Source organism: Melospiza melodia, chromosome 4, assembly GCF_035770615.1.
Source record: "Melospiza melodia melodia isolate bMelMel2 chromosome 4, bMelMel2.pri, whole genome shotgun sequence".
Classification (NCBI taxonomy): domain Eukaryota; kingdom Metazoa; phylum Chordata; class Aves; order Passeriformes; family Passerellidae; genus Melospiza; species Melospiza melodia.
Window position 1 is genome coordinate 14,782,939 of NC_086197.1, and position 16,163 is coordinate 14,799,101.

At 35.5% G+C, this 16,163-nt stretch overlaps 1 protein-coding gene across 2 annotated transcripts in view; it reads left to right on the forward strand.

The window, feature by feature from the left end:
* Positions 1-16,163, forward strand: part of CCDC91 (coiled-coil domain containing 91) — a 112,257-nt gene that overhangs the window by 48,641 nt on the left and 47,453 nt on the right. For both annotated transcript variants that reach the window (XM_063153979.1, XM_063153981.1), the window contains exons 7-8: positions 1,765-1,842; positions 11,302-11,409. In XM_063153979.1, the coding sequence (XP_063010049.1) occupies positions 1,765-1,842; positions 11,302-11,409 (186 nt within the window). The remainder of the gene's footprint in view (positions 1-1,764; positions 1,843-11,301; positions 11,410-16,163) is intronic.

The following is a 16,163-nucleotide window of genomic DNA, read 5'->3' on the forward strand; positions in this document are numbered from 1 at the left end:
TTTAGCTTTAGCACTTATTTTTATTGTTTAGTGTCCTCTTCAGTGGAGGGTCTCTGTATGCACATCCTGTAGGGAAGAAGAAAGAGCAGATATGTTCTTCACAAAATATTAATGTCTTAAATGTGACAGGGTAGAGATCCTTGTCATACCCCCCAAATACTCAGAGTGTGGTGTGGGAACTGTAATTCTGTTTCAGTGTGGGTCATGTGCAGGCTCTTCCATACTATTTCCTTTGCATAGTTTTTCACATTTAATCAGTCACAATATTCCCAGCAGGCTGCTCTGTTCACACTCACTCAGCTCTGGCTCAACTCATTTCTAACTCAGCAGGAAATGTCCTCACCACCACGATGTTAGGCACTTGCTTGTGAAAGTTTATTTGCTACCTCACTTCATTTTTCACCTCAGAGTCTTCCATTGTTATGCTTGAGGTACAAATTATGTTTACTTGTATGAAATAAATCAGTGTATCCTTGCTTCCTGTGGTGAGCTTAAGGCTGTGTATAATGTGGGGTTTTTGGTTAACTTGGGATATCTGAAATCTTTCTCTCCTCCCTGAATTTTTCCTTATCTTTAGGTTCTTAGCTGTATCTTTCACTAGGATGTTGATGATAGGACCAATGTGGAAATACTTGATTTGCTGGAGACCTGGAGATGCTCCCGTGTCTTACTTCTGTAGATCTCACATTCTCATTTCACATGAACAGAAATAGTGACCAACCTCTATTTTATACACAATAGCACACTCTAGTGTGTGTATTAATTAGCCATTATGGACTGATTCTCATCATGTTTACCTCAGTTTCTCATTGGTTTTCATCATGTTTACCTCAATTTCTCCTTTGCATTCAGTATTACTGTTATTTTTTCTCTGCACTTGGGTGAATTGAAGGAAATATTTATATCTTCAAACAAGAACTTAACAGAACCATTATGATGCTAAATGTTAAAATCCAAGATGATTTAAAAAAACTACATCTTGCCATTTGAGCTGATACAAGAACAGACCCTGAAGAACAGGGAGAGAGGGAATGTTTTTTATCTTCTTACTAATTGATGATTGGAAAAAGTGGTGCTTCTCACTGATGAGGGGGAAATGCTGCTGAAAATCCAATGAGGGTTTGCAAACTATTAGGTAAAGGAAAAAATGCTAGAATGTTTTTCTCCAGGTTCCTTTTACATAACGGTGCAGAAAATAAAAAGTGAACAATGTAGCTTCTTTTGAAAAAATCTATTTAAAATTTCTTCTGCAAGAAGACTTTCCCTGAAATCTTAAGAGTAAAACAAATGATAAAAGAGGAGCCACATAATAAATAAGAAAAAATGTGCATTTCTAAGGAAACTCAATCTGATACTACTTTATCTCAACATTTTTATTGGTCGGGGCAGTAAATAACATTTACTAAGAAGGTGATTTGGAAGTCCTACCATCCACAGGTATACTAAAAAACATAGAAAGTTCTGAAAAAAAACCCTAAAAAATTGAAGAACCATGTAGAACCATCTGTGTTCTATGAAGTAAAATTAAGAAATAAAAATAAGTTTAATAGTGGGACCTCCTTATAGATATATACATATATATATGTATATAGATATATACATATATATTCATATACATTATATATATAATATCTAAAGGATCAATCTGTGTGCATTTCTTCATGAAAGATATAAAAACATGAAAATAATTGGTATTTATTTATTTATTCTCCTGAATTAAAATTGTTATGTCATGTGCCTAATGTTTTCTGTATTTTTGTACAGGAAAAGCATAAGCAGGAATTAGAAGACATGAGAAAAGCTGGACATGAAGCCTTAACTATTATTGTTGAAGAATTCAAGGTAAATGAGCTGCCAAGCTAACACAATTTCCAAATGGTGTTATTGTAGTAGTGAACAGGATGAGTGCCTGCAGTGCACAATTATTAGTATTTCTTGTGCTGATTGCTTGACTTCTCCCACTGTCTGTTCTGTTGCTTTCAATTTAGATTGTTTGGTCTGAAATTTTGCATGACCTGTTTTCCCAGCCTGCACTTTGGAAAACTTCAGATAGAGTTGGTTAGCCATTTTCAGTAAGGAAACTTAAAACCAGAACAAACCCCAAATTCTCAGGCAGTTGTGGTAAACTTTGGGTTGGATTGTTTATCACAAATCCACGTTTTGGACCTCTTCAGTCTCCAGAGCTGCACTTGCAGGCAAGCAGCATCACAGAGCAGTTCAGCAGGTTTTGATCCACACAGCACTGAGGGAGGGAATTATGGATGAAATAAAGCTGAATCTGTAGTTCTTCTTTCATGCTGTTTTGGTTCCTGTCAGCTTGTAAAATGAAAGAACTGGATGTTGCCATGGAGCATAAATCTGTGTCTTTTGTTCTGTTGTGGAAACTGTTGGGTAAGAAACTCACAAGGGGCAAAAACTGAGTCAAGTTAGGAGGAGAAGGTAAAGCTAAGAATTCTAATTAGACTTAAAACTGATAATAGGAAACAGAAATTAAGGCTGGTTTTGAAAATGAAAAGGGAAGCTTAAGACCTGGTAGGCAACTGTGAGCTGAGAACACAAATCTGACAATGTCATTAGTGAAGGGGAATATCAGATTTTAACTGTTTGTTAGCAGCAATTTGTAACCAAAGAATGATCTGGCCTGGAGGGCAGGAAGATGAAGTTGGGGGCTTGGCAGTGCTGGGTTAGGGGTTGACTTGATGATTTTAGCAATCATTTCCAATATTCATGATTTTGTGGTAATAAAGCCTTTTAATAATCTTGCTAGTAACTGTTAGTAGTGTTCTAACTAATTAACTGTTACTGTTCTAACTAATATTGAAGTTGGCTCTCTGTGGAAATATATTTGTCTCCATCAATATGACTTATAGTAATTTCATTCTGAACCTATCCAGAAAAATGGTTCAAAAGTTTCCATTCCTGAGAAAACTTAAACACGGCCACTGGTGGTGTCCCACTACTCCAGTGGGAGAATTTTGCTCCTCTTCCCTTAATTCTTTGAGGACCCCTTTACCTTAGAAGCTCTCAAAAGGGAATTTTATTTGGAGTGTGCACCTTTGGATGTGCCACTGAACATCTTCAATGGCAGCAATTTTAGTTTCTATTGTGTTCTAGATACGTGTAAAATGTCTGTCTATTCTGTGTGGACTTATATTTGAACACTCTTGCGAGCTTTTGGTAATCGCTTCCCTTACATTTCCTTCTTTTTAGTTCTGAAAATATAGGTAAATTGTGAAATCCAACAATTTTATGGTGTTGAATGAAAGTTTTGAATGTTTTTGAGGTGTAATTTTTTACCATTTTAATGGATTTGTGTCAACTAAAGGAGAGCTCTGCATGGGTTATATTTGCCTTTTAAAGGAATAATTTCTTCCTGTGTAGTTGGGTAAAGGGATACATTTATGAGCCATAATAATTTTTGAGAGCTGTTTTACCAGTCAGCAGCAGCTGGGTAGATCAGACATGCCCTCTGGAAAATAGGATTTATGTTTATCAGTTTCAGTGATTTGGCACAAAATAGTAGGGAATTAATTGAACCCTGTGTTTCTAAACTATGTTTATATTTAGTGTATTATTTCTCATAGAATGTTTATATTCAAGTTACATAAAGTCACTCTTTAATACCATGGAACCATGACATGAATATGCCTCATACAAATCTTCCTGCTGCATCCTGTGGTTAGTTGAACACTCTGATGAGAAATAATATTAGATATGCCAAGCTCTGAGTAAATTACTGCAATCAGCCCTGTCTGCAAACATGAGGTTTCATCAGGGTTTTTAAAAAAACCCAAGCATTTTTTGGTTGGTTGTTTAATACCTTTCTTGTAATACTTTGCTATGTACTTTAAATAAAAAAGTAACACTGTATCATCTGTGGAGATAAAATCTGTTCTGTAGTTTTGTTTGAGAAAATTATCTCATGGATTCTTTTAAAATGTTAATTCATTGTTCATATTTCAATATGAAACAGGGCTAAGATCTATTTTTTCTTAAGTAAGTGAGTCAAATGTGGTTTTGTAATTATAAAAGTAGTATCTTACATTCTTGGGGCTTTTTAATTGCTCAGATCCTTAGGAGTTGATTCTGTTTTTCAGATATGGTGACAATTAGATAACCAAATAATGGTTCCTAATGCAGCATTTTTTAGGAATGTAAATGAAATCTGACTAGTCATTTTAGTGAAAGACAGAATCGTGAGATTCATTAACTCTTTTAATTTACTCATGATTAGCCAGACTTAATTTTGTGCTGAAATATGTCTTCTTTAGAATTTAGACTGTGTTACTGTAATACGTATTGTTTATATGCAGAAGTAATTTCCATTTTCAGTAGGTTTTTGTAAGTGCTATCTAATTAATCCCCATGTTACCTTGAGTGTGGAAATTCACCAAAACAAGTCTATGGGTCATTTAAAAAGATGTGGGAAGGAAGATCTTGTTTGTGATGAAAACAAGCTTATTTTGCATTCCTGGGGATTTAATAAAGGGAACTGATGAGAGTTATTCCAATCAGGGGATTGCTCAGGCCCTAATTAGGTTATGTTGCAGTCAGGAGTGTTGGAATTCTGACTAATCCTCTCTGAAACCAGTCAATTATAATTCTGTGGTGCTGCTCCAAGCAGAGCCACAGCACAACTTAAAAGGCCCAACATTGTTGGGTTGTTTGAGGATAGCTTGTAAAAAATATGAGCAGTTCATCCTTAGCCCCAGGAAATAATCCCCAGAATGCCTCAAACCCCAAATCCTCAGGTATTGAAACCTTGAGTGGAACAACAGTGGAAGAAAGTTGACTGGCTTGTCTTTCTGTGTTCCTGGCACAGGTGAGTGTTATTGTTGGTAGATTTGTGAATGTGCCTTCCTCTTGGTTTACAAAGGAAAAGAGAGTTGCCATTTTGGTAACCAGAAAAACAGAGTTTTCTTTCATTCAGAGCTAAGTCCACTCCTTCCAGATGTGCTGCTGCAGACCTCTGTTGTGTTTGATGTATCTTCCTGTACTTCCAAATGGCTTACAATTCCTTCTAGTCCCTTTCCTGTATTTTGGGGATTTATTTGTTGTGGAAGGGACGGTATTTCTCCACGTGGATCTTTCACTAGTGTGGTATCCCTGGGCAGACCAGGTACTCAAGTTTGAGGACAAACTCCCTCAATTCCTACTCCTGACTGGTCCTTAATATGGCAGCGGTGCTGAAAACACAGCTTACACAAGAAGCCAAAAATTTAATGACCTGTTTTCAACGACCTGGATATACCAAAACCCTTAGAATTAAATTCAGTTATCTTTGGAATGTTCAGTTGTCGAATGTGTTTGGAAATCCATTAATAGAGACCATTAGATACTTTGTAGCACAAACTCTCAAAAGCTTTGGCCATTGTTTAGCATCTCACATTCTAATCTTCCTTACAACAAATAAACCATCCACAACACAGTCACAAAATTTGTATTAAAAACCACAGGAAAGCAAATAAAAAATTAACTCAGTGCTCAGTGTAGGCCAAGTTTCCCCTTCTCATGTTTACCTAATTTTGTTTAATTTCTGTCTTTCATGTCATTGTTGTTTTAAACTTTTATCCCTGGTAATTAACCACGGTAAAGAAAAGTAAATGTAGATCTTGGAAGTTTTGCTTGTGGGATCACATCACATCTGAAGATATTTACCACAAGCAACATAAGAATTTCTCCTGTGCTTGTTTAGTCAAGCTTTTGTTCTGAAATTGTCACAGTTCTGTAAATAGATGAGTTAATAGTTTTAATCTGTTTTATTTCTCATCCTATAAAGTATCCTCTAATGTAAGTTTTAAAGAATATAAGGTTACAGGCAGGTGTATTTATTTTGATGGGTTTTATTTCCTTAGATTATTTAATGCAATTAATAGTTTTCTAAAAGAAAATCTGCATGAATCAGATGTGCGTTCCCTGTATAGAAATGAACTTAAAGGTGCCAAGTTCTTCCCAGCCCTTGCTACAGTAAGAGTTTTGTCCACCAGTTTTCAGTTTAAGGTGATGAGATTTTTTCAGATTTTCAGAATGTAAGAACAGACATATTTTCAAAGCATGGAATATGTGGGGGCCATCAGATTTTCTTTCAAAAATATTTGTGCCAATAATACACCTCTGAACTGAAAGGTTACCCTCTAATAAACAAAGGAAATTTTAAAGGATTTCATTACAAAAGAAGTTAATCTAGAATCAGGATATCTTTTTTTAGACATAGTTTATCCCTAGTGAGGGAAAGCTCTGAAATGTGGCCAGTTCTCAGCTCTTTTAAACATCAGCTTAGCTTATTAAGTTTCCAAGTTGACATCCTGGCTCAGAAAAGCCTGACACATGAATAAAAGCAAAAATCCAAAATTGTTGCAAGGGCTTGTATTTCACTTCCAACTTCTATGCTTGTTCATGTGCAAGTCACACTAGAATTCAAGTGAGCCTAGAATATAAAACAACATTGTTTTTTCTCATGGAGAGTATTTTCTCATTTTTCTCTGGTGGCTGGAAAAGGAGAGATTCCTTGGGATTTTACAGTATAAGAGTACTTCTTTACAACAGTGATGCTACTGTGGAAGTCTCTCTAGAGAATTCCAATTAAAGCAAGGTGCAATCAAGTCTCATACTTTCAGAGATCTGGCTATTAAAATATTTTATCATTGATTAAATGGCCTTTACCTTTTGAAAGCAATTATAAAAATTGCAAGGAGTCTCTCCCTCCCCTTCTAGTAAGGATGAATTTTGTAAGTGCTTCTAACTATAGAATAATAAATAGAGTGTTAAATATTATAAAAATTGGAAGGTTAATAGAAGATTAAGAGTGAGTTTGCAGTTTGTGTCTGGTAGGAGTCTGTGGGAACATTGTTTTGTGGAAAATAAATCCTTTGCCCTCACATACCATTAAAACTGAGCTATCTAGATAAATCCAGCATAGTATTCAAACTATAAGTTGTTGATCCTTACTGGTATGGATTCAACCACAAGCAGTTGAATATGGTTGTGGATACTCAACAAATATCCACAAATATTCAACAAATAAAAAATTAAATTTTTTATATCACTGCAAAAAATACTTCTTCTAAATAGTTTTATTTATATAATCTCTGTTTTAGCTAATAGCTGAATTAAAACCCAACTAGTCAAATACTGCATTTTATTGAGTTAATGCATCTTTTCCATGGGTTAGGAAAGAATTTGCATTGTGTCCTCTGCTCTGTTTTGTCGTTCAGCAATTGGTTAATTGCATTTCACCCTTAAATTAAGTAGCAGCAATTTATTAAATGGTGGAGACAGGATGCTGAATTAGATTAATCATTGTCTAATGCTATAAAGCATAAAAAATTCCAAAGCACTATTGCTGTATTTAATGCAATTCACCAAGCAGTGTGGTAACTTCTCATTAGTAACTTTTATTTTTAAAGATGACTTGTTTTGGTCATCCTGACTCAGCAATTTTGAAGAAGTGGTTTTATGTACTGACTTCCATTTAGCTAGTTAAACAAGCCAATGATGCTTGAGCAGGATATTCTTTTGGGTTATCTGTGGCTTTTAAGGAATATTCTAAAACATAACCCAGCAATTTGTACTCCATTATTTGTATTTCATACTGATGTTACATATGAGTTTAACATTTACACACAATGCTATGTATCTGTATGTGGGAAGCCTGTGTTTTGCATGTGTTAGAATTGCTTTTAATTTTTTTATTTTTTTTTCAAAAGAGATAGGAGAGGATAATAACCTCTGCTTTTTTTTTCCTGTTGCCTTTATTCTGACTAGCTATTTCCTGTAGTAAAAAGAGTTGAAAGAAAGGGGTTTGGTAATTTGTTACTCTTGGTGAATTCGGGAAGAATTGGGATAATGGTCCTATTTTGGCTATTTAATTCAAGAGGGTTTCTCATAAATTCTAGCTTCTGGCCTTACAATAAATTCTGTCTGGGCAAGTAGCTGTGGTTTCTATTGCCAGTGGAATGAACACGTTATGCACTAGGGCTGTGCAAGTAGGTTTGTATTAAAAATAGGCTGGAGTGTCCACTTTTAGCAAAACTGTAGTTGCTGCACTTTTGCCTTTTTAAGTATGAGGAGAAATTTTAGAGATAATCTGGTGCTCAGTGCATAACACACTGTAGAAATACAGGATGAAGTGTTGTGATCATTTGTGGTTTTAAGCTTTTCTTCTCATATTGGGCACAGCGCAGTTTTTCAGTCCCAGGTGTGTGTGCAGGAATGCTGTTCTCCAGGATTCCAGGTAGTGTGCTGTCAGTTCCAGGACTAAATACTCTGACCAGTGATCATGGATCTTATGATGATATTTGAGTTTACTTTCAGCTCAAGGTCTTCTAAAATTATTTCAATGTATGAAACTTATGGCTAAGGTTAGTTCTTTATCTGAGCTCAAACAGGGATTCAGACTAATTTACTTAGTTTAAGAATGCTTTGTTCAGTCATTTAGATGTGTGAAGATTTTTATAATGGCTTGAGGAAATAATGTTTTTTTCTTTGATTTTTATAATGCATCACATATCAAACTGAAATGAAGGCTCTATAGAGAATTTAAGGGGTTTCACTCTATTTGTTCTGTAAGAAGCCACCATGATGTTTTGGTTATTGAAGGAAAAGCAGTGTCAATTCTCTGACAGTGTTTTTGGGTTAGTAGAGGGATCAGAAAGTGGGGAAGAAGCCAAGGTTGGATGGGGCTCTGGGCCACCTGGTCTGGTGGAAGCTGTCCCTGCCTGTAGCAGGGAGTTCTGATCTTTAAAAGTCCCTTCCAACCCTTAAAATCCTATGATCCTTTGATTCTGTGATGATCCTTCCCCATCCGTGTCTGGGAAGTTCATTGCACAATACATAGAAGGAAAAATGAATTAACAAGAGCACTCATATTGAAATCCTACCCTTGAGTTCATACAACAGGTGCCATAGGCTTCATTGTGCTGTAACCTCACTTGAAATTATTCCATTGAAAGGAGAGTGTTTCAAGAATGCCAGCTTGGTATTAGGTCATTGGCTGTAGATCTATGGAATGTCAGCCCAGCAGTATAATTAATAAATCCTCCTTAAATAATTAAGGAAGAAAGTGGTATTTCAGCAGTGATAAGAGTGTTTGCCCAGGATAGCAATTAATCAAAAGACTTTTGATGTCATTGTTGTTGTAACTACAAGATTAGAGATACTGATCATCAAGCAGCCAAATGTGTGTTTCAGTTTAGCAAATGAGCTAATTGGTAAATGATAAAAAAAAAAAAAATTGATTAGTAATTGATTATCTTGAAATTTGCCAGAGATTTGGATGGGTATTGCGCATCTATGCTGTATTTCCCATTGAGAAACCTCTAGTACTGTGCTACATAGAGAGATCTTTTTCTCCTCACTTGGCCAACTAGTGGAACAGTCAGATACAGCATCAACCCTGTGGTACTATTTAAACTGTGTTAATAATGAGTATGACAGAAAAGGAAGACTTTTGTTTCCAAATGTGGAATTTTATGTATTTTCCAAAGAAAAATAGTAATAATAGGTTAATTTTAAAAAATTAACAGCCTCTACATGCCATCCAATGAATAATATTTATTTCATTGAAAACTGATAGTTCTTTATACCATTTAATAGGATTTTCGCAGTTGCCAGTGAAGGCTGCACAGCAAAGTGCATAAGGTGACTCAACCCTTGGCATGAGCAAGATCTGTCTGAGAAATGCCATGGCAGCCTGATGACCATTCTGTGACTGTGTTTCCTAAGAACAGAATTATTTTGTTTTCTTTTGCACTGGTTACATGAAAAATTCCTTGCTACAATAATTTAGGCAAAAGAAAGAACCCAAACCCCAAGGTCCAGGCTTAATTTTTTGCCAGTGATATGTGGCTATTCTAATTCAGGCAGAGTTCAAAGATTCATGTCCAGAGGTTACACTTCTTTGAGAGTTCAGTTTTTCTGAGTGCTCAAATTTAATGAATGAAAGAATTTAATTTAGTAAGAAATAAATTGTCTTTTTTGAAAGTAAACTTACAGTTTACTAAATACCTTGCAAACACCAGTAAATGTATTCTTATACTTTGATTAAGCACAAATTTTAACCTTTTTAATCACTGAGCTTGTGCTGAGAACTGCTACCATGGTACAGCATTACTGAAGAACAGCGATTTTGGCATAAGAGCATAGTTAGTGAAAAATTTGGAAAGGTAATTGAAAAATTGTCAGAAGATTTTATCTTTTTTATACATTCTTGGAGTTTTTTTTTAAAGTATTCAAAATTTTATTTGATGTGTGTGTTATGTTCCATGAAGTAAATGTATCTCTAAAATAAAGACTGTTTGAAAGATGGGGATTTTTTTTCTTTGCCTGCATTTGGGCCAAAGGTCTGTTTTCTGTAAAAGTCGTGTCTGTTTTAACTTACCCAGTCATTTTGACTATTTCAGTATATTGATTACTAGTCAAGAAAATTTTGGTACACTGTGTATAAATAGCCCTATGAATATTTGGAAAGTGGCCAGAAGACTTTATACTACCAGGGAAATAGGCTTGAATCACATGAGCCAGGTAAATGTTTAGCTGCCATCATTGTTTAGGGAAACCTGAGTGTAATTCTCCAAATGATAAATTGCTTTCTTCATGTATCTTCAAGTTTTTTTTTTTTCCATTTCTGCGTTCTGGAGGTTTTGCAGGGCTGAGTTGCGCGCGTGTGAGTTGAGGCATGTGCACAAACGCGCGCTCGCACACTCACAGCTCCTGCTCCCATCAGCTGCCTGTTACTGCCCTGGTGCTTTGGCTTTCCACACTTCGGCTTCCACTGCCTCACATTCAAGTGTGAACATCCTGGGGGGGCATTCTTTCATGTTTTATGAAGCTCAGAATTTCCATCTGCTTTTACTTGACTTGTGGTTGTGAAGATCATGCTTGGCCCATGGGATCTTACACAGTGCCGAGAGGATGTGGAGTTTTGTCAGCCAGGGAAATATGTCTGGCTTTTTCTTTTTTTTCTTTTTTTTTTTTTTTCTTCTCTTCAGCAGCTTTCATATGCTCCTCTTCTTGTGTGGTCCCACTAAACTGAGTATATTTAACAGAAATACTCTGCCTCTCTCTATCTTCTGTGTGCTGCTGTCTTTTAGGCAGACTGTATAAGAAATCTGAGATACAAAAAATGTTAGTAATGACTGAAAACAAGGTAGTGTTACACAGAAAGATATTTTAATCATTGCACATTCCAAATTTGTAACAGCCTTCCACATTCTGGTTGTAGATAAGTCTTTGTGGATCTTCAGTTACCAATAAACATCCCAGTTATATCTTTGCTGAGTATTTTGTGCCCTTTTTTTGCAGGCACTGCTACAATCTACAGTTCAGCAGCAAGAAGCAGCTATTGAAAAGCAGTATATATTAGCCATTGAAAAGCATTCTCACAAATGTCAGGAGCTCCTTGATGCTCAGGTATGGATGTGCACATGCGAGAATTTCCATGATTTTCTTTTAGTGTCAGTTCTTTCCTGTTTGAAAAAAATATTAACACATATGATCCCCCCAAAAAATGATCCATCTCTCACCTTGTTTCCTCAGCATGCCACTATACACGAGTATTTAAAAATGCTATATAAATAGAGACTCTTCATCTGTTGGGATCAAAAATGTTCTATAACACTGGAGCCTGCTTGGAACAGATTCAAGAAGAGTGTGTAGCACTGAGAAAAAGTCTCAGAGCAACTTAATACTTCTTAACAGCTGCCATTTTATGTGATCTTGGAAAAACCATTCAATTATTTTTCATTTATGTAGATAAATGAAGGATTTGATTGTGTGGGATTTGTACAAATTTTTGGTCCAAATTTTGAGATGGTTCTTAGATGGCAGATGAAAACACATGTTGTCCAGACCTACTTTTATTTCAAAGAAATCCTACCTAAAAATAAAAAAAAGCTATGAGTTATATAATATCCAGAAGTATATACATATATGCATTAATGGCCTAAATTGGCTCATTTAGCATGACTGGAGTAAAAGCACACTGCACAGCAAGTATTTGAGATCAGAGCAGTTAGAGATGAGTCTCTGAACAGTGTCAACCTGGTTTGTTATCAATAAGATCTTGGTTTGACTGAAGTGCAGCTCTAGAATCAAAATAATAATAGCCATGAGCATGAAAGTCTAAAAACCAAGAAGTTAATTTGTTAGTAGCCCCCTGTAGTCATTTATATTGCAACTAAGTTACCTTTTGAGTACTGTTAGCAACACTTCTGTAAAAACTACCAAAGATTACTTTTTAAAATTTTTCTTGCAGTATCTTAGTCCTAAATACATCAAAAGTCCCTTTGAAGGATTCCACTATTTCCAGAAGTGTTTTATGACCATTTGACTGTGCTAACCATATCAATTAACACCTAGTGCAAATGTGTATTAAATACATAAGCATCTGTGTAAACAGTATAAAGGAAAGATGTCATAATGTGGAGAAATTGATTGTATCATGAGTGAGTTTATTGCACAGAATTGCAGTTATTTAATGCTTGCTTTAAAGCTCTAAGAACAAGTAAACTTAATTTAAAAAAATGTTTTGTGTTTTTGAAATGAACACATTGTTTGCTAACTTGATACCACTTTCTGAATGTTAAAAAGGAATGAACCTCATGAAATGCAGAAATTTCACAGGAAGATTTTTTGAGATTGTTCTTACAGACTGACCAATGACTTGCACCTGTGATCAGTGAGATTTGCATCAAAACCCCAAAAATGACACAGAAGTGTGGAAACATGCTGTAGAGGTTCAGATTTACCTGGGGAGAACCCAACAATGTAAAAAACTGTTCTTGGTCATAAGGCAGGCTGTGGTTATGACAAAACACAGTGCCCAGTTCACACCATGTCTGCATTTAACACCCCTTTGGATCCCAGAAAAAGTGTAAATTTTGTTCACTAATTTCCAAGTCATTTCTCATTCAATACAATCAAGGTTTTGAACTTCTCATTGTAATGTAACACTGGGATTTTGAAGCCTAATCAAATAGACAAGTGTGGGTGCTTGTGGTTGAGCTATCAGGTTTAATTAAATATGATTTATACTGGCAGATTTTATTCACTCATAAAACTTCGTTGAAAGATCTGAGAAATGGGCGGTATGTTTTTTTATTATTTTTGAACACATCTATTCTTAAATGTATGTTTTCATGTTTATTTTCACACTTCCTTTTCTTCAAATGATTTTATGTGCTAACAGTTGAGTTTGATGAAATTACTGCTGATATTTGTACACAGATTTCATTACTGTTTTATGTTATGGGATTGCATAACCACCTTTACGTGGTGATCTGTGAGTGTTTGTATCACTGTAAAGAATTTTTTTGGTGCAGCAGTAATTGCACAGTGCAAGTATACACTCAACACAAAAATCGCTTTCTTTTTCTGTTCCCTTCTAATATTTGTGCCCTTACAAGCAGCATTTTGCCTTTAAAGTTTTAAGCTTGTGTAAAACTGTCAAACCACATAGTTTTTTGTGTTCATTTGCCATTCCTTTTAAATTTTCTGCTGTTTTATTTATTTCTAGTTCCGCACAAACAGATTATCTCATGATAACTCCTTTGTCATGCCTTCTGCTTACTCTTGTTTCCCCCCTAAATTCCCATGCTCCTTCCTCACAAAAGTCTCTTTGAGATGGAGGAAACGCTGTTTTTCTCTGTTTGTCTTTAACCTTTTGTTAAAGTTTATTGAAGTTTCTGATTTTGAGGCTTAATTATATCAGGTGGAGGTGCAGGTTAAAATCCTCTCCAGAGAGGTGCTGTCCTGCTGCTAATCTTCAGTGTGCAAGGTTGTGTTCTCCAGGATGGGGAAAGAAGTGAACGATCTCATTGCATTGTCCTATCCCAGTTTCCAGCTGGAAAAATACCTGCAGCTGATATTTGATCATTATGTGTCAGGCTTGTCAGCAAACTGGCTCTCTGTAGGAAGCATCCTGGGTGATGATCTGTGCTATGCTTGTCAGTTTTACTTTTCTAGAGTTTGAAAATATCAGAAAATACTAGGTCAGTTCTTTACATGTTGGAAAATCACAAATTCCATCCTCATCTTTTTCTGATACTCAAACCTTTGATGCCTTCTGAAAATGAACATCAGCTGTGATCTTGTGGTTTTACTCATGTGCTGTGTGAAAATACATGGTGAAAAACATAATCAACAAATTTCTGAATAGTTTTTTTTAATACTCAGCAATTTGTCATACTATTCAATCAAAGCTGATGGTGTTAAAATGTGTCTATAGGAAGGTATAGTTTTTTATTCTTCTTAAAGGAGTCAATGATATGTGTATCAAAATAAAATCTTGAACACCTAAAGCAGTTATTTTTCATGATGATTTTATGTGTCTGAAACATCTCATATTTTTAAATGCAGCAGCATTTAAGACAACTAGGGTTACCCCCATGTCTTTAATGCTTTTTCCACTCTATCATGATGTTGGCTGTGATTTGTATGATAAATAGTAGCTCAAAATCTCTTGCATGAAATCTTTTGTCTCTTTGAGACTCACTCAGAGAAGTACTGGTTTACCTTCAATATGAAAACAACTGCTGAAAAGTCAGAATAAAAATTCCATTGGCTGGAGCTCATCTTTTAAATTTTATGATGCTTTCAAAAGCAGCCTGTGGACAAGCAGGAAACTGGTGTGACAATAGCCACAGACTGCTGGAATGTGATAGGTATCCTATCTTCTCTGTATTTGGATGATTCATTTTGATGTGTTTTGCACAACCTTTTGTGAAAAGTACCACTATGTCTTCCAACAACTCCTAGAACGTAGAATGACAGTTCTTTTACAGCAATTGTTTGTATGCCAGGGAAAATGTTTGCTTCCATTGGAAAATTAATTTCACAGGTGATATAATTTTCCTTGGTTCCAAATAATTGCTTTTATAACTACTCAAACTGTGCCTCATGTTTCTCTAATAATGCTTATTTTGTGAACTTTGATTATGTTTTTCTTCTCTTGAAAGAGGTTCTGTGTTTTTCCCATCTGATGGTAGTAATTGTGAAATTTTTTTTTTAATGCCTGATATTGGAGGGGCCATATGCAAACTAGATTCTGAGAGTCTAGTGAATATTTGCATTTTTAGGAGACATTGGCCAAATTTTTGCAGTGAGAGTAGTAATGCTAAAGACTTACAGACTGAAAATACCAACACTGCGGTGGGCATAACCTTTCTAGTTCAATAATTCCAACTATGATAGGTCTGGAAATTATTTAGATTATTTACCATGTCCCCTTCTTTGAGCATTTCCTCTCAATTCCCAGAAATCTTGTCATTTGCTGCTGTAGAAATATTTGTTTATTCATTCCCTTCAAAACCAAGTACTTCCAATCAGTCCTTCCTGTTACATTTTCATGTAATTCACCTTCACATAATTCATCTAGGTGTGTGTTTTCAGGTCTGCTGCTCTTTTGCCAAGAGTGAAGTTACACTTTCTCAGAACTTAAAGGGGCAAAAAACAAGGATTGATTAAAATGCTGTGGCAAATTTGAGAAATGTATTCCTGAATTCCAGACGCCTCCTTGATTTCCTTGTATATAGAGGGAATCAAAATGAAAAGAGCAAGAATCAGCTTTTCCTGTGCTGGGATGGCATTTTGTTTGTTCCCTTGCTTGTTTTATTCCTAATTCTAGAATTTTTTCAGGATTTATCCTGCTTGAGCAGGGATGTGGGACCAGATGACCCACTGTGCTCCCTTCCAGCTTGACCCATTCTGAGATTCTTTACTTCCATTTAAAAATATGGCAACAGGCAGAACTGTTTGGTAGCTTTTTTTAAAAATATAAACCCTTACCCGAATTTACTAACCCAATTTCAATATACCCACTCTCACATGCCAGTTGGAGGTTGATTTTGCAGTCCCTTTGCACTGCTAATTCATCTATTTAGTGTCCCCACCAAAAATCTGATTTGGAAATTACATTTGCTTCCTTGAATTTATCAAGTGGCACTTGAAAGTAGCTCTTTAGAGTGATATTTTTTTTTCTCTCTCTTTTGCTTATACAACTTGTTATCTTCAAACATTCACTACTTGTTAGGAATTTGCACCCTCAACTCTTGCTGATACTCTGAACAGCTAAGCAATACAGAATGGATTTTTCTCCTCACTTATTTTTATGTCAGCTGTAGTTGAAAAAAAAATTGGGTTTGTTCTTTTTTGCTGTCTTTCATTAT